Raw genomic sequence first — 19,900 nt, 5'->3', positions numbered from 1 at the left:
CTCTCTGGAGCTGGTAGGATGTGCAGTGGAACTGCAGGCTTTTTTTTACTTCTTGTGAGATGAATAGCTACTTACCAGCCATTAGTCTTCTCAGAGACTTGGGATTTAAAATTCTTTTTTGATGTAGTCAGTCTGAACAGATATCAGCAGCTAAAATTAGAGAGAGATCAAGATTTTCCTCTGTGCAAGCACAGAATAACAGTTTTGGAGTGCTTTGACTGAATGAAGAAAGTTCTGGGATCTCTCATGTGGGCTTTACCCTGGCTACATGTGAAGGATGCAACCAAAAGTCTGGCACAACCTTTGCAATAAGTGGGAAATCTGGTTGACTCTTACAAAGGGGAAGAGACCAGCCCTAATGTTAATTTCACTTAAAAGGAAAAAGAAAGAAAAGAAGCTGTCTATTTCTGTTAACATTTTCTACTGTGAATTTTCCAAACCGAAATGGCTGGGAAAGTGTTGTCAGTTTTTCTGTAGGCAGTTTTTCTGGAGAGTACCTCTGTGGCACCACCAAATGCCTTGCTGAAGCTGGTGGCATTAGCAGTCCTCATAGCAGGACACATGTTTTTTAGATGTGATCTACTTCAGGCCCCGACTGGAAGAAAAGCCCTCCAAAACCTCACTGACATTGGATTTTTTGCTGCTTCCCAATCTGCCTGGCAAAACAAAAGAAATAAAGGGACATGAAATTAAAGCCTAGAACATGTATGCTGTAATAATAATAAAATAGGCTACATTAATGGAAAGTCACTGAGAAAAGATTCATCAACCCAGTAACAATAAGCATTGCTGAAAGCACACAATTTAAATGGTGTGGAATGAGGTATAAAGGCAGTGTGAGGAAACCAAAGCAAAGAATCTTGCAAGCAATTTATTTAGGCTGAATGTTATTATGCAAATAAAGCATTTCACTGCAAAGCAGCTGAGATGCATCCTTTATTATTATTTTCTGCTAAAAGAGAAAGTATCCAGTGGTTATTCACAGAGCATTACTGAAGAGAAGCGTGGTGACAGGGCAAGGAAAAGTGGTTTCAAGCTTAAAGAGAGTAGATTTAGGTTGGATATACGGAAAAAGTCTTTTACAGTGCGGGGTGTGAGGAAGTGGAACAGGTTGCCTGGAGAAGTGGTGGATGCCTCAAACCTGGAGACATTCAAGGTCAGCCTGGACGGGGCTCTGAGCAACCTGCTCTAGCTGTGGTGTCCCTGTTCATTGCAGGGGAGTTGGATTGAATGACTTTTAAAGATCCGTTCCAACTCTAAGGGTTCTATGATTCTATGATTCTGCCATCTCGCTTGATTCACTGTGGTTATTTTGGCCATGAACTCTGACTTAGGACTGCTGCACAGTCTTGGTTTTCTAATAGATACTGATACCGGATTGATTGTGAGTAAAAAATCACATAACAGTCCTCCTCCCTCTTTTCCCTGGTTACCTGGTTTCCTTCTGAGGCTCTGCTGGAAGAAATTCTGTGCCTTCATGCTAATGAAAATATTTCTCACTTCTCAGTTTCTACAGATCAAGTGATGAGATGCCACATGTGAACCCCCTGAAGACTGAGAAGAGAAACTCTGACTTCCCCACAGAAAATTGTGAACTGCAGTTTCTTACTGGCTTGTAACACCTTTGATTCAATTTGTATGAAAATTAAATTTACTTATTAAAACGAACATTAATGTTCAAATATTAGAAATTCCATTTCTTATATGTTCTAAGCTGTACAATTGTCAGATTTTTATGGTTTAGATTGTAAATGTGTTTTTCTCTGGCTAATTATTGGTATTATTTTTTTAATTTTGATGTCTTAAAAGCCAATGTACTGTATCATAATATTATGAAGGACATATTTAACAGGTGTGGGAAACACTGTATACAAATGTATATTTCTAAAAGCTATTTTTATGATTAGCATGTTTTACCCTATTTAGAGTCAGGTGTTATTGCACTTCCTTGTTTACAGCTTAATTCAAACAAGATCATTATGATTAGTGACACACTTAAAAACATTGTATGCTATTTTCCATTTTTTATTTATTGTATTTGTCATCTAAAATAACCATGTTTACTAAACAGGCTTAGTTGCTAAAAAGTAAATATGTCAAAATATGAAAGCAATCTTTGATAAACTGTAAATTGGATCCTTTTGTTAGTCCCTTTCTTCAGATAAGCGCTCTGTGATGCCACGCACTATGCAGTTGTTGCAGCAGTATCTGCACGTCTCTAAAGGCAGTTTCTTGCTGCCATATGGAAAGTTTACATGACAGTCAGTCTCCTCCCCAGTCAGGTAAATTACCTATGCTGCCAATATTCGAGAGCCTGAGTTGGCTTACTGATTACTTCTTTGTTTCATTTCCTGGTAGCAGTCTGTCCACTCCCCGACCCCAAAAGCCTTCCTAAAAACCTGAAGTTGGAATAATTATTACAGGTGTCCTAGGGGTAATGTCAGCATCGAATTTCTTAATAAATCATATTTCCTTTCAAATAGAATGGATGCATTATTTCTCTTTTGTTACTAAGATACTAAGAGTATCAAAGCACATCTGATATGGGTACAAGTTCTTATCTAAGGAGAGTATCGACTCATCAACCATCAGAAAGCTAGGCTTCCTTAGTGCTGCAGATGACATGAAACAAGGAAGAAATGTTGATTTACATCCACATGTGAGATATACTCCGAGAGAAATATCTTTGAAGTGATTGTAGGGGCAAAAAAAATTTAAAGCAATAGCCTTCCAATAGTGTGAGATATGAATGTAAATATTTTAACCAGTCAGATGGAGCTCCGACCCAGTTTCATAGCATTGTGCAAAACAACCCTAACTGCTATCATAGAATCATAGAATCATAGAAAGGCCTGGGCTAAAAAGGGCCACAATGATCACCCAGTTTCAACCCTCTGCTATGTGCAGGGTCACCAACCACAGGCCAGGCTGCCCAGAGCTACATCCAGCCTGGCCTTGAATGCCTCCAGGGATGGGGCATCCACAACCTCCTGTTCCAGTGTGTCACCACCCTCCGTGTGAAAACTTTCCTCCTAACATCTAACCTAAACTTCCCCTGTCTCAGTTTAAAACCATTCCCCCTCATCCTATCACAATCCACCCTCATAAACAGCCATTGCCCCTGCTGTTTATAAGCTCCCTTCAAGTGTTGGAAGGCCACAATGAGGTCTCCCCAGAGCCTTCTCTTCTCTAAGCTAATCTGTTGCCGTGCTATTTGGTATCCAACTCCACACAGATGAACCTTTACCTTGCTCTTATAATCATTCTGTATAGGCTAAAAGAAAGATAAAAATGAAAGCATTGAAGAGGCTCTTTAACAGATTAGTCCTTCAATATCTATAAACAACATTTGTTTGTAAGATGATAGGCTCACCACTAAAAATTAGAGTTATGAAAGAGTAGTATAATTAGCTACACCTGACCATTAGCAATTACAGCCTCAGAATCTGCCAAGGGGGACTGTTCCAGAAAAGGGAGATAATATTATTTCCATCTAAGAGAAACGTTAGCACAAATCAAAGGATGAAGTATTTCTCCATTTCTCCACTACTTCTCCATATAGTATAGATTATGCACATCTTTAATAGCCAAAACTCAAAGAATTGTCATTTGGGGATCTCTGTCTTTGGCTGGCAGTTAAAACAAGTCCAGATCTTAGTGGACATTTCCCCATTTAAGAAACTGCTGACTGACTCTAAAAGACTGTCATCCAAACAGAATGTCATCCAAACAGATCAGTTCTTTTATATATGGGAAACTGCTAGGTACATCTTTGCTTTACCACCTCCATTCTAAATGACCAAATAATCACCGAGAAGCACTCCGATTTTTAAAAACATCTTCCCAGTAGTATCTTATGATCATATATTCAAAGAAATGATTTCATAGGCTTAATGTCAACCCTTCTTCACGACACAGTTTAAGTCCTGAATAGATTTTGAACACAAAAAGTCACCTTTGATAAGGTCATGAGACACTGTTTCATTTGCAAGCCAGAAGCTTCCTTTGCCATGCAGTCTATTACTAGCAAGGTTTCTTAACGGCATGTTTGCTTCAAATCACTGCAGAGGATTCTGGTAGCTTCAGCAGAGCTTGACAGTTCTATACCTATGTATGCAGTACACTCAGTGTTGTCTGCCATCAAAACATATACATATTTTTCATTCGTTTTGTTACTTGTATGGAGTTTTTTCATTTTGTGTTTTTGTTTTGAGGTTGTTCATCCCTTGTAATGGGGAAGAACAGGAAACGTAAAGGATCTTGTCAAGTAGTTTGGCTAGTCAACAGTCATAAAATGAGTAGTCCTGAATTAAACTAACTCATTTTCAACAAAGACTTACATCCTCTGTGAATTTTGAGTATTTGTTTCAAGCCTGTGCAGCTGCATGATGGAAAATATTTACTAAAAAAGGCTTTAAAATTTGGATCAATCAATAAAAAATATTTTTACTTTTGTAAACTCTTGTATTACATATTGTCAATGTCCCTGTTAGTTTTGTCTGTAGATCAACTTTTAGTTCTGAAAAGTCACTGTAATAAAACTATGTAGATAAGAGCTACAATATTGTAAGCAGTCATGTTTTTAATCAACACCACTGCAAGTCAAAATTAAAGCATTTGGGGTTTTCCCATGTCAAGCAGATTGATGTTTCATTACAGTTTTCTTTAAAATGCTGTAACATAATTTTTACATGTCTGTAAATAAATATTTTCTCTGATTTATGCACTAACTCAGTTTTGTAATTTTTTCTGCTAACATCTGATAGTAAGAAACTCTCTGGGACAAATATATTTCTCTCATGGAAAAGTACTGTTTAGAGTTTTGTGAGAATAGCGTGTTTCCATACAATATTCTCTCAGCTTTCCAAAGCAGAACAAATGGGAGCAGAAATCCATAGCAACAAGTTCTTATGTAAATGGAAAGAGACAAATGTGATAAACACTTCTACATTTTTAACGGTTTGAGAAACTTGAAGAGCATTCCTGTGTTGAAAGATATCTGAGATGTGACTATTTTCCTGAAAACAGAAATTTGTTGGGGTGTGGAGAAGGTCCAGTAGTGAAATTTCACAGAATTTGTGGAAAAGAGAAATGGATTTTATTCATCTTGGAAGCTTTTAAGTTTCATATACTATTAAAGCAGCACAAATTAATTTATGAAATGCATGTCAAGAATCATTACCTTTTTCTGTTCAGTATTCAAACTTTTTTTTATTCATTGTTTGTCATTGCCCTCATAAGGTACTGCAATATAGACAAGGTAAGGAAAACTGATCCAGGAAGTCTATGAGAAAGTTTTTAAAATAATACTCAAACTGTTGAAAAGCAAAGCTATCATTAAGTGCATATCACTTACATATGGTATTTAATTTTCACCTCTGTAAATGTATTCTTTTTGTGACAACTATGCCAAATTTTCCACAAGCTTCATGAATTTTCAAGGTTTTATGTGATAAATATTGCTGAAAAAATTGACTGGTATTCTTACGTTCTGTATTGAATGATACTGAGCATGAAGGCAACTCTTGCTGAAACTTAGGCATCAATAAGCCAAGATTGCTGGGAGAGCATCCTGCAGTGTTAGATCAATAAGAAGTCAAACAACCTACCACTTAATGGGCACCGAAACATTCTGAGCCTCAAAGTCTGCCATTAGGGACAAAGAAAAATACTTCCTATTTTTTAATCTTTTTGGAAAACAACTGTAAAAATGATGCAAAATTACTAGAAGAGCAGAGGTGTTTCCTATTTAGCTAATGGAATCCCATCTCTTTGCCTTAAGAGTTCCATGGGATGGCTTGAACAGAAGTGTTGAAAACATTTTCTTCTCACTTCTTTCACACAGTAACCTGGTTATATATCTGCATAACTTCAGTCCTGTATACTCCCTGAAATAAACCTTAGTATTTCTCCATAGTAAGAACTTGGAGAAGTCACCCACTCAGATCCAAGAGACACAGATCAGATCTCTATGGCTAGGCTTTCACACAAGGAGAAGGATGCTGGTGAAGCCAAGGAGAGCTGGAACATCCTAAATCAGGTGAAAAAAATGCATGTTTTGGCCAGAATGTGCCAAATCTTAACAGTTAGTGACTGACAGACATGATGAAGTGATAATCTAAGCCTGCAGAAATGAAAGTCTAGCTAAGGAGATGAGTAAAGATGCAGCAAACATTCTGTGTGCTAAGTAAAATTTGCACAGCTTGTCAAGTTAGTGCTCTAGCTCTAACCGTTGCTCACGTTGCTTACCCTGTGTACAGCATTTACAGAATATACAATGAGCAGTACTGGAAAACTTATAGGAAATCTGCTTAGAATGATCACAAAGTGCTAAAGAGAGTATAAAGGATTTGTGATGGTGTTTTTTGGTTTTTGGTTTTTTTTTAATATTGGTTTTTCTACCTCATTAGAGACCAAAGGGACTGATGTTTTCTATTGATCTTGGGGTTTCTATAGTATTTATTTGATTAACCTTTCAAAGAAAATTTGTTGTTCCACACTTCTGTGAACAGAATTAATCCACAATTACATTGTTGTGTTTATCAGAAAAAAATAGTTCTCGTATCATCTCATAAACCCAAACAACCCAACTAAACAAGCAAAAATATTTCTAATATTTATATTTAAAACTTTCTAAGACTATCTTGGCTATATTTATATTCTTTATTTATTTATATATATTATTTATATATATATAATAATATATATATATGTTATTTATAGTCTTTATATTTAACAGCATAAAGTAATGGAAAAGCTTTGTGTGATCACAACTCTGTGGTGTGAATATTTCCATGATGTCTAGCCATGTATGTAGGAAAAGAAACATACTCCTCCATCGCTTTGTACTTTGGATGATTAGATTTTTTTTCTCTTTGAGACAGCTAATGTTGTAGAAAATAAGCATTTAATTCATCCCTGGGATAACTGCTAATATCAGTCATTAAGTGAGTACCTTCAGTGCCTTCTGTAACCAGATTCTTGAGAAATAAAATGTAATTGGTGCTAACCGTATGAGGAGTTACAGCAACTGTTAGCATGCTATTTAAAGAAAAGAAGTGTTGTAATTCATATGCAGTATTGCTAGTATATCCGTATTGTAGGAGCTAGTATTGTTCCTTGTGCAGTATTATGCATCAAGGAGGATTCCAGGAGCACAACTTCTCTGTCTTCCAGGGACCACTGTAGAGGAAGGAGCAGAAGCTATATGACATAGTACAATAGAATAGAACAGGGAACTGAAACTTGAATGAGCATTGTAAATGGTTTACTTGCAGATGACAGGAAACTAATGAAAGAGGATGTGCCTTTGAAGAAATCTCACTCATAGCTTGCCTAGCATGTTCAGTGACTCTTTTCATATCTTTGCCTGTGATGTGAATATTATGACTATTCTTTAAAGAAGTGCTAAACCTCTAAATTCCCAAACGATTCAAAGAGCAAAGTATGTGGAAAAATAACATATCTTTCATAATTTTGCTGTTTAACCACATAATGGGATTTAATTAAGATTTGTTTACTTGGGTTGTTACATTAACTGTAAATCTATGTAAGTCGTTGATAGGGAAACTCTAGGTGGAATACCAACATTTCTGACAAACTGAATGCCAAATTCCAAGAAAGTGTACAGTGATCCTGCGATAGGAAGGGCTACTTTAAGTGATAATCTGAAGTGATGACAACTGGACACTGCCTCTAGGAAAAATTATATAGACAACATCCCGTTCTCTAATCAGTTCCACTGACTGGAAGATCTTGTTTCAGAGGCAACTGGATACTTTTCATTGTATTAGCCTTTTTCCATATGTAAATGTTTTTACAGCTGACATAGTTTTTACTGTGAAAAATAGGTAAAACAGCTCTCGGGTAAATGAAGTAGCACTAACTTAAACAGGCAATGAATTTAGCTTAATTTTTTGTAAGGTTATTCCTATCCCATCTACACAGTAGGCAGAGACAGATATTTAGGTTCAAAATACTTGCTTTTAAGCTTTTAAAGTACCTTTGCTTAATCCAATTTTTTTTCTGACTCTTTACTATGCTGAACTAAAACTCTGATGAAATTAGCAAAATTCAGACATTCAGACAGTATCTGCAAAAACAAAATTTAATTCATGAACTCATCTAACTAATGCAAGTGTACTAGAAAGGTAATTTTTTTAGATCTAAAGGTAGATTTGATAAAAATAGGAGAGGTTCCAGGTGTGTATGCTTATCTGATTTTTTTCTGATTTACCCTTAGACAAAGCTCATGACGTTTGACTGTCTTGTCTTCAATAACAATGCTGTTAAAAGCAGCAAATCAAAAGGCAATTGATACTTCTTACCAGAGATTGAGTCATGCCAAAACTCGTATTCCTAGTCAGTCAAAACTGATCCATCTAACTGTTACACAAGTCAGTGTGTAAAACATATTAACTAGGATCTGAAGCAATGCAATGGGGGGTTGGTTTTTTTTTCACCAAGAGACATAACATGCTGTTGTCTTTTGCACTGTGTCCACTTAACACTAACTTTCAGGCAATGTGTGGTAACAGGCAAATAAATGCCTTTACATTTCTTTCCTTGGTTCTATAGAGTACACCTTTCACTGATACATTCCATGAGATTTACTGGGTTTGCGATCACATATTGCATTTCCTGTGGTCAGTGTATGAATTGCCATTTTACAAAACTATGCATTGAACACTATTATTTAGTGGAACAGGCCTCAGAGAGCAAGTGTCATGTCACATCTCAGGAACACAAAAGTGTGTTTTTACATGAAGATATATAAAATCAAATGGGATGATTTCGAGGATGAGCGACCTCTCAAATTTTGATACTTCTCCATTTACATGAGGATTATTCATAAATGAATTGCAAATACACCCTAGTTTCAGGTGAAACAGTTTTGCCTTGATAGTATCTGGTATGTTGCTGTGTTTTAGCTCTGGAAGAACAATGCTGATAACACACCAGTGTTTTAGTTGTTGCTAAGCAGTGCTACAAAGGGCCAAGGATGCTTCAACTTCTTAGCTTCTCATACTGTCCTGCCAGTGAGAGACTGAAGGGGCACATAGAGATGGATGGGACAGAACCAGAACAGCTGACCTAAGGAATATTTCACACCATATGATATTGTGCAAAACAATTTGAAAACTGTGGGGAGTTGGCTGTAGCCAGTCACTGCTCAGGGACTGGCAGAGCAGCAGGTGATAAGCAATTATGTTGTGCATAATTTGTTTTGTAAATATATGTTCTATCATTATCATTACTATTATTATTCTCACTTCCTCTTCCTTTTCTGTCTTAGTAAACGGTTTTTATCTCAGCCCACTAGATGTACTTTGTTGTGTTTTTTTAATCCCAATTCACTCCATTGTTCCACTGGGTGGGGGGGGGGGTTGGGAGGGAGTGAGCAAATGACTGTAGGGTGCTGAGCTGCCTGCCAGGTTAAACCTCAACAGCATTCTGAGTGTTCTTAGAAGTAGGTCAACAAGATGGAAAAAACAGTAATTCAGGAGTGCTACCAGCCTTACTGTGGCTTCTTCTAAACAGTTTATTCTCTTCTGTTTTTGGAGGATCCAAGTCACATAGCAACATAGCAAGATATCAGCAGAAAATATTGGCACTAAGAAAAATAGTAAAAATTAATGCTCATGGAAGTGCATGTGGGCAGCCATATAGAGAAATGGCACTGCTGACTGCTCTATCAGATACAAACTTCAAGAAGAGAAGCTCTGTGAAACTCCATGCAGTGCAGAGCACAAAGAGAGAACATCTGCTGCTTACTCAAGTGAACAAAGGACCCAAGCAGATGTCACATCTCCAGCAGCTTCCTCAGACATCACTTTTCAAAGATGCCTTTAAATAGGGGACAAGTTCATGCTTTATTTCCCCCTCACCTTTATCCCCATTTTTGTGTGGTTTCTCTCATCTGTCAAACCACGAACTTTTTCAGAGGAGAATGCAGTGCAGTGATCTTGAAAAGAAGAGCATGAGTGAGTGGGCATGAGTGCACACCATCACTGGGTAAACATGACAAACAGACCGGTGGGAGAAAGCGATGTTTTTCCATCCCCGCTGCCCAGGAAAAACTACTTGAGGCACATGAACCCTCACTAGTCTCAGTCAGATGGCAAGAGGCTGTTTGGAGGACTAAAACTCTAACAGTTTTAAGCTCTTCTTTAAAAATATATTTGCATGCAGATCTCAAGAAGTCACAGAAGAAGTATGATTCCTTTCCTGGCCATAGACAAGGACTCAGTCATGGAGAGGCTGTCTAGCTGGCCTGCAAGATTTTTTTGTAGGTGATGGAAAGAATCACAGAGAATTACCAGGATCCCAACCTGGCAAAACAGTTTTAAGGACTTTGATACTACAGTAGATCAGATCTTTCAATTTCTTTGTGGACAGAGATCTAAAACTAAACGTTCCACATCCTGCTGGCTATGAATTCTTACTGCTGTGAATTATCAGCTTCGTAATGGAGATTAAGACACAAATCACACTTTGCTTTCCAGCAAAACGTTCCAGTCAAGGTTGTTCCAATCTGACAATGTGTTAACCAGATTTTGAATCAAAATAGTGTGTGAAAGCAAAATTATGTTATCTTTCCAAGGTAAGGTGATATTGTGTATTTCATTTGCCAGTCACAATCAAATTTTAGTCATTTCCATAGTAATGCAGATGAAAGTTCAGAAAGTCATAAAGGTATCCAGTAGAAAATATAGAAATGCATAATATTAAGAATGTGCCCTTTTGAGGCTTGTTTTTCCAGCACTGCAGAAAAAAACAAGCCAACATTTGCCATGGAGAAGAATAGGGTTTAGTTACCATAAATCATCATAACTAAGAAAGGATCACGCTACTGTGACATGTTCCCTTTCTGGAAAAATATCTCTACTTTCATATTCCTTACAGATACTTTTAAATTCAAATAAATGCTTGCTGAACTATTAATTTTTGTATGTTTGGTCTTGTATTTTAGTCACACTAACATATATATTAATAAACAATGAGCTTTAAGTCACTTGAGGCCTGAAATATACCAGACAGGTTTCAGCCTAGAGTCATAATGAAATTATTTCATTTTTTGTCAACATTCTGCGTACATGGCTTTGTACACTTCAAGGCCAAAAGGAAGCATTATGATAATATGATCACCAGCATAAGCTAGATTATATAATTCCTCCTAGTTATTCCTGCAATGCAAAAAATTAATCTACTCTGTTCATCTGTAACTTTAATAGCCCTTATAATTTCAGAAATCACTTTTTGATCCTTTATCACCAAACTATAGCCATCACAGTATTTGTTTTTAATGAATCTCTTGGATGAAGCCTTTAATTTGAATTTAAGATTGGTTCAGGTGCAGCAGCAATCCCCATGGGAAGGCTGGCTGTAAAAACAAAGCACATTTACGCAGAGTAATAGAGAGCACTGGAAAGATCCTTGAGAGTGTAGAGATCTAAGCTAACAAAGCTTACACTGCAGCCTATGCTGGCCCTTTACCAGTTGTGACCTAAAGCAGTATAACTGTGCAATTACCATGCAGTCATATATTCACCTTTCCTTTCTTGGGTTTGGTTGGAATACAGTTGGTTTTCTTCAGGTAATATGATGGTATAATGCTATGTTTTGAATTTAAGAGACAATTTTATACATTTATAAGACATTTTATAACTTCTCACACTGCCCTGCCAGTGAGGAGGCTGGGGATGCCCAAGGGGCTGGGAGTGGACAAAACCTGGACAGCTGTCCCAAACTGGCCAAAGGGATATCCATGTGAAAATACCCTAAGTGATAGTACTGAAAGGGAGCTGGTCAGGGAGGCTGCTGCTTGGGAGTGGCTGGGCATCAGTCAGTGGGTGGTGAGAAACTGCCCTGCACATTCCTTTCTTTGTATATATATGAGTATTATTCTCCTCTCCCTCTTCTGTGCTTTTTAACTGTCTTTATCTCAATTCACAAGATTTACCTGTTTCTCTCCATCCTTCTGAGGGAGCAGCTACGTGGTGCTGAGCTGCCTGCTGAGTGAAACACCACCACACACACCACCTTACAGAAGCAGGCATGATTGTCACGACTTCACGCTCTGACCCATTGCACTCCTGGTGCTCGGATTAGCACACGTAGTGCCAGCTCTGTGGTTTCAGCCAGCTGTATTGTAGAGGAGGGTCAAAAGTTTCTCTGTACCTACTGGTCTAGATGTGCCTCAGTGGCACATATTACATCTGGGCCAAGATCCAGAGGTCTTTTACCACCTCAGCTATCCTATAATGGTGTGATTCAGTTTTACAGTACAATGGTGTCCATAAAACATAAGTTAAAAAAGATACTGAAGTTGCATGAGGAGCATGCTCAAATCAGAATATAACCTACCGTATATATTACCATGAGAATTTCTCAAAAATATTCAAAATAAAACACATTCTCATCATGATCACTTATTGAAACAGAAACTTTATTTCCTTGTTGACTCCTGCAGCTGCTAAAGTCATGCTCAGCTTGCTCTCTTTCTCTTCCTGTTTCTCATGAATATTCATTCACAGTCAAGGAACAGTTTCAACTGGAAATAATCGAGAAGTCCCATCTGAGAAAACTGTGCACAACTGCAAGCAAACAAGGCAGGAAGTAGAGACCCAAATACTGTGAGACAGAGAAGGAAGTTGGTTCTTGCCAGTCCACATCTGAATTATTTATGCACACTAATGAGCAACTACACAAGGTAGAGCTACTTGAAAATTGGTTAGGTTAGCATTCATCACAGATATCCCTACAGAAGAAGTGAAAAATATGCCTGAGCTTCACTGGCAGTCCCAACACTTCCTGGCTTCTTAGCCAAAAGTAGCGTGGACAGGACTAAAGTTCAGGGCTGGTACTGAGGACTGCAAGGCTCAACTGAGGCATCTATACACCACACAAGTCTTTTCATGGTTATAGCCCTCAAGGCTTGACTTAGAGAAGGGCTGAGAGTCACAAGCACCATGTGAGTCAATGGCAATATCACATACGTAAGTCCACAGGCCCCCATTATGAGAGACACTAAGGAGGTAATTTGGAAGCCTAGTCCTGTCTCATGTTATTTTAGCCTCCTTGCATATTCTATGTGTTTCTCCACCGATTTATCCACAAAGGAATATGACTTGCATAGTCTTATGTGGACCTTCAGGAAAGCTGGGGAGGGACTTTTTACAAGGGCATGTAGCAACAGAACAAGGGGAAATGGCTTTAAACTGAGAGTAGATTAGACTAGTTATTAGGAAGAAATTCTGTGCAGTCAGGGTGGTGAGACACTGTTGAACAGGTTACCCAGCAAGGTTGTGGATGTCCCCAACCTGGTGGCATTCAAGACAACGTTGGATGGAGTTTTAAGCAACCTAGAACTAGATGATCTTGAAGGTCCCTTCCAACCCAAACTATTCTGTGATTCCATGATGGTCCTGCTCATACCCACCAATCCAACAAGGTGTCTCAAATACTCCTGACATCTGAAGTGATAAAATTTCCAGAGTGGGCCCTCCAACTTTAATTCTAGTGCTTTTGTAGGATAAGTGGGGGAAGATGCCAGTAAAAAGGGCCTAGAAACAAAATGAAAGAAGCTGACTTAGGGAGTCAAAATGTAACCTGCAGCTGTATAATTCACATTCATGTCAGCAAGAATTTCCAAAAAGTCTGTTTAAATAACTGCGTACTTTCTTATAAGAAGTAAGAGAAAATGGGAAAAAAAAAAGAGAAAAAAAAAAGATCTTGGATTAAGCTTACAAGAAAGTACAATTGTAGCAATAAAACTCAGAGTGAGTTTTATTCAAGGTGAGCTCTTTATTAGTTAACTAAGGTAGGACCTGAATCGTCAATCTGCTTTTAACCACTGAAAAAAGAATCAGATATAGTACGTGTTAAATTATCCTCTTAGTGCTGCTGAAAGAACACCAGATTTTGGCACCTGATATTGCCATTGGATGGACTATACTTTAGTCACACCTTGACTCAATTATTGCCACAGTGCTAGCTGCAGCAGGCTATTTCAAAATATACCCCAGCCTGTACCATCCTTACACTGCTGGGCTCCCAATTAAAAGAAAATTAATGAAGGCCAATTTCTTGGCTTAGCACTATAGGAGCTTGAAAAATAAGAATGATTTCTCACCATGAACTGTGAAATGAACTTGAAAGTCGTGTAGACTTCCTTTTTTCCATTGAATTACAAGTTCATCTCTGGTATAAAGACAGAGACACTTTGCTTAGCAGGATTACACCACAGCAGTCCTGTAACTTGGCTCCAAATCTGGCTGAAGGGCAATTATTGCAGCCCAGCAGAGACAAGTGGGGAGAAGCTGTGTCTCATCTTCTGTTGAGATCTGCATCAGCTGAAACAATATTACTGGCTCCAGTTTTGAGAAGGATGTGACAGTTTTTGAAACATGGCTAGCTTGACAGTTTGAGTTCAAAGGATAAATACGAATACAAAAAACTGAAAAGCCTTTGCATTTCTTTAAATTTTATTCCTGAAGTCTCAGGTTTTTCATGGTACCCATTTTTGCTAAAACTGAGGATCTGAGAGAACTTTAGCTGAGACAGTTTCCCTCAATAACAATTATAATGTCATTTGTTTATCTGTGATATATTTTATTTATTTATTTATTCATTTGTCTTTGAGTATGTAAACAAGAAGAGGTTTTCTTCCTTACAGAAAGATACAATTTTTTTTTCTTTTAATGGATAAAACTAAAAGTAACTGACAACACAAAGGGAATGTGAGAACAGATTGTTCCATCACTGTTCACCTGGTGATTTCTTGCACCTTTTTCTGCACTCTTGAAGTGCAGTGTGATCATAGCTGCTATAATAGGACTTGATGGAGGCAAGGAGAGCCTTAAAAGACATGAAGCAGGGACAGACACATTACAGCTGTACATTTCTAATGTTACTGAACTAAACTGTAATAAAATGAGTCCTTCACAGTAGAGGGGAGAGAATAATACTGAATTTTAGCTTAGACTTCTCATGCTTCAGAGCAGTATGTAAACACCACTAGTAGCTCAGAGGGTGAAGATACACCACAAACTATGTCCTCTATCCAGCCTTCCCTGCTACTTCAGAAAACAAAAGGGCACAAGGGTAGATCAACATTCTCAGGTTTAGCTGAAAGACCACATTACATATACCACAACATTCCACAGTCTGTTATACTCCACTGTTTGTTATGCATACAATTAATCTACTAATAATCCCTAGCTGTTCTGTATATTGCCATTTAACTGTGCACAGAGGAGTCTTCTGTCCTGCTGTGTGTAGGCATAATGTGATACAGCCTTTATTATCAGCATGAAAATGAGACTTTTCTGATTGAAACTGTGCAGTTTACACTCAGTTTTGCAGCAATTCACCCTACTTATTATGAATAAAGAATTACTAAATCATAGCCAGAATTACTGCACTTACTCTTTGATTAAAAGATAATTTTCTGAGAATTTTCAAGGGAAGCTGTTAATTAGTTATGAGTTAAATTTATTTAGTGATGAGACCCCTAATGTAGCAGTCAGTGCCAGACCTTTTCTCTGTCCCCAGTGATGTGCTTATTGGCAAGTCTACATGCAAAAGCCCTGGGAAAGGAAAGAATTTTTACAAGCAGTTTCAGTAACCTAAAAGCCAGAGTGGAAATATCCATATCTCATGGAATGGATCGTGGTGGGAAATACAGAAAATGATAAGCATTTCAGCCGACTGTTTGCTTTTTAATCAGAAATGGCACACCAACGTCTGTGTAATTTATTTCAGATCATTGAACTAAAATACTTTTTTCCAAATCAGTCCAATATAAAACAGTATTTTCTTACACTAATTCATTAGACCATTAGAGTTCTGGTTTATATTGTTGGCTCTTTGTTATTTTCCTATAAATCAGGTTTTGTGTTGGTTCTCATTCTGCATAGGAAGTATGACACAACCTGTGATCCCCTGCAGAGGTCAGTCAGTGTAGAGATGAGCGTATTGTGACAAATTTCCATTAGAGATTGTTCATACTCGTAAAGGTTACGTGCATCTGCCATGTACTGCAAAACCAGGGTCAAGGGCTGAAAGCAACTCAGATTTTGGCAAGATGCCTTTTATGCCAGAGATATATTGAGTTTACGTTAGAAAGTATTGAAAATGTAGTTTATATGTGAGCTAAAATGGTTGGAAGGCTGTGGCAGTACTGCCCACTACCTTTTATCCTTCACAGTGATCTTGTGGAAAGGATTGAATAAGCTGGTCTAGCTAATGGAGAGATATTCCTAATTTGCTGGAGGTACGTTACGGGAGTTGTCTGGGTTTTTTTTGCAAGGTCAGATCCCCAGCCTGCTCCCAGCTCAACCACATGGTCACTACCTGTGACAAAAAAAAGGAAGTGATGGAAACAAGAAACAGACTGCACTTACAAGACTCTGCAAGAATATTATTTTAGAAATATTAATGGAGATTCTGTAATCATCAGTCTTCCCAGGTTCCTTTCTTTCTTGGAATTTGTAATGTAATGTACTAAAATCTAATATTTCCAAAACTAAAAAATAAAAGTAAACAAAAAACATCTCCCACCACATACTGTAGCTCTCCAAGGTGGGAATTTCAAAGAAATCTAGGTAAGCTTGACTCCTCCTGATGCATCAGAGCTGTTGAAAGTCTAATTCTTCCATCTCCCTCAAAAAAAAAAAAAAAAAAAAAAAAAAAAGAGATGTGAGAAAATTTGGGGTTACTTTTTTTTTTTTTTTCCCTAGACACCTATTTACTTGCTAAAAGGAGTTCAATCTCTTTCTCCGTTTAATACAAAAAATAATTATCTGATGAATCAACAAAGATTGCCTTAATATTGGTTCTGATACCTGTGAGGTATTTCTGGGGTCTGATTGTTGTTTTTGAACTGCTTGATTTTTCAATATACAATTTCATTTTCTCACACTCTTTTTAATTCTACTTCGTTTATATATTTTCCATTACTGTAAAATTGACAGTCTTTAAATGCACTAAATATAAAGACACTGTTAAATGGCATTTATGAGCATCCCTTTATGTAGAAAGAAATCACTAAAAGATCTGCTGAGTTTATAACTATGAAAGCAGAACAATTCTTTCTTTTCAACATAAAAAGCCTTTTTTATCTAAGCAAATACTTATAGCAAGTGGAAGTTCAATATCATGCCTTTGAGAATTACAATCTGCTTAGACCAAAGTAAAACTATCTGAAAGGAAGTATTAAATAGTGGGAAGTACTTATGTGTGGTAATTTTCTAAAACATTTTGATTTCTCCTTTCAGTCCTAGGCACTTTCCTATCTGCAATATCCCTTTCACTTCACATCCAGTTCACAAATTTAAATCTGAAGAAGTCTTTGAAGTGCCTCATTTATGGCAAAAAGCACAAGCAGAATACTGCTTTTTCTTTATTTTCCCTGATGTGCTGAAGGAAAAGAATGAGATCGTTGATCATGCACTTAGGCCTTTATGAAAGAAACACTGTGCAGGTCCCTGCACGGAAGGACTGATAAAGGTGTTCATTCAGTCACAGGTGGGGTTATATTTATGACTATTCTATTTTTACAGCTGATAGGCAGTCCTAAATGTATGGTTAACATAATTTAATCATATCATGTTAAGATAAGGTTATCAAGACCAAGTGTAGAGGCTTGCACATAGGGAGGAATAACCTCATGCACCAGTACAGGCTGGGGGATGACCCGCTGGAGAGGAGCTCTGCAGAGAGGGACCTTGGTGTCCTGCCAGACAGCAGGTTGGCCATAAGCCAGCAGTGTGCCCTGGTGGCCAAGAGGGCCAATGGCATCCTGGGGTGCATTAAAAGGAGCGTGGCCAGCAGGTCGAGGGAGGTGATCCTCCCCCTCTACTCTGCCCCGGTCAGTCCTCACCTGGAGTATTGTCCAGTTCTGCCCTCTTTGGTACAAACAAAACAAGGATCTCCAGGAAAGATCCAATGGAAGGACACAAACATGATAAGGAGCCTGGAGCATCTACCCTATGAGGAAAGGCTGAGCGATCTGAGTCTGTTCAGTCTTGAGAAAAGAAGACTCAGAGGGCATCTGATCAATGCCTGTAAATATCTAAGGTGCTGGAGGCAAAGGGATGAGACCAGACTCTTTTCAGCAGTGTATGGCAATAGGACAAGGGGAAACGGCCACAAACTGAAGCACAGGAAGTTCTGCACAAATGTGTGTAAGGAACTTCTTCACAGTAATGGTGATGGAGCACTGGAACAGGCTGCCCAGAGAGGTTGTGGAGTCTTCTGCTATGGAGACAGTGAACTTTGGCCCCTACCTGTGCAACATAGTCTAGGGAGCCTGCTTTGGCAGGGAGGTTGGGCTCGATGATCTCTAGAAGTCCCTTCCAGCTCCTACAATCTTAACATGTCTTATGTATATATATCTTACAGATATATCTTACATATGTATTAAGCTATCTTAACATCATATGATTAAAATATTTTAGCATTTAATTTTAAAATATGTTAATATCTTAACATACTGATATGTTAAAATAGCTGTTTTTTCACAAAGAATGTCAACTTCATTTCAGGAAAGGGTACAGCAAAGTCAGTTTCCTAAGCACACTACAACCGAAAACATATTCCCTTTCCCTCTGTGCTCCATACAGGAGATATATGGAAGCTCGGTGGTCATGTTTTACACCTAGAGATATTTTCTGCACTGCTAGCCTCTGCTGTGTTCAGGAGCCTAATGGCTTCCCTAAAACAAACCAGATAAGTCTAGTAGAATTTCTATATTATAAAATGATATACATATATATATAAGCATAGTATAATTATTATTTTTTAATATATGTAATATGTGCAGATGTAGATGTAGGAGACAGATTGAGGTGCACATGGATATCACCCAAAGAAAACTAATAGTTTTTGCTGGGACATTCAGGCAGTGAACCATCCCCAGTTGTTTTGGTGTCTATTTCAGAAGGGCCTTTGCAGTCATTGCAGTCCATCTATTATGTACCTCAGTAACACATCTTGGGTATGTAAATGGTGTGCCAGTGTTATCATCATGCTCTGCCAAGGTACGTTCTCTCTCAGCTCAGGAAATGTAGCTAGTCCCCTTGATCCCAGTACGGATGCTCAGTACTGGTTCAAGCATGGTACAGCTTCCTGCCAATGAGGTGTATACATGAGAAAAGCCGAAGAATCACTGGAGCTGTAAGTGTGTAACTATTTCATGTCTGGACTTGATGACAGATTACAAACTTCAGAAGTGTAGTTGTGATTCCCTGACCTGCGTGGTATGTGCACACACAGTCTGGTGAACCTAAAGGCAAAATTTTCTCTTTGGCATAATAACACCAGGAAGCAAGGAAAGTGCAAATCATTATTCCCTTTTCCTCTGCTAAACATTTCTTATTACCAGTGGAATAAACAAATAATCACTGCTCTTTCCAGGGCTCCCAGATCTTCAGAACTTTTTCAATACTTATTCCACAAAGAAGGGTGAAATAAGTTTCATGAGGTGTAAGCTGCACAAAGTCAAGGACATGGTTCCAGGCAAAATATTACACTGAAATATTTCTTTACACACTATCATCTTATCTTTCAGTGTATATAGCTGAATTCACCCTAGAATTATTTCAACATTCTCAGAAGCCAGTGAAATAGCATTTCCATTTGCTTGCAACTTTCTGTAAACCTTGTAATGTTGTAATGCCTTCTGCAATGAGAGAAGGAAAACTTAGTACATTATAAACATGTGAGCATCTTTCAAAAGGTGATTTGGGAGCATAATTGTGAAATAATACATAATCACTCTGAAAGTAATGTTTTCCATTCTTTTCCATGGAAACTACAGCAGATACAATGACCACAGAAATGCTATTTCATAGAATAAATTCTCAGCTACAGAACACCATTTTTCAACATAGTCACC

At 37.9% G+C, this 19,900-nt stretch overlaps 1 protein-coding gene across 1 annotated transcript in view; it reads left to right on the top strand.

Annotated features, from left to right (window-relative positions):
• The window catches only part of RALYL (RALY RNA binding protein like), a 186,963-nt gene extending 185,381 nt beyond the window's left edge, over window positions 1-1,582 (top strand). The window contains exon 8 of the mRNA XM_042840025.1: window positions 1,508-1,582. Within this exon, the coding sequence (XP_042695959.1) occupies window positions 1,508-1,525 (18 nt within the window). The 3' untranslated portion in view covers window positions 1,526-1,582. The remainder of the gene's footprint in view (window positions 1-1,507) is intronic.
• Window positions 1,583-19,900: the final 18,318 nt, after the last annotated feature.

The sequence above is a fragment of the Centrocercus urophasianus genome, unplaced genomic scaffold (genome assembly GCF_019232065.1).
Source record: "Centrocercus urophasianus isolate 14NV4802_14NV808 unplaced genomic scaffold, USGS_Curo_1.0 seq_11, whole genome shotgun sequence".
Lineage (NCBI taxonomy): Eukaryota > Metazoa > Chordata > Aves > Galliformes > Phasianidae > Centrocercus > Centrocercus urophasianus.
The sequence above is the reverse complement of the archived record's forward strand: the minus strand, read 5'-3'. Positions and strand labels throughout refer to the sequence as shown.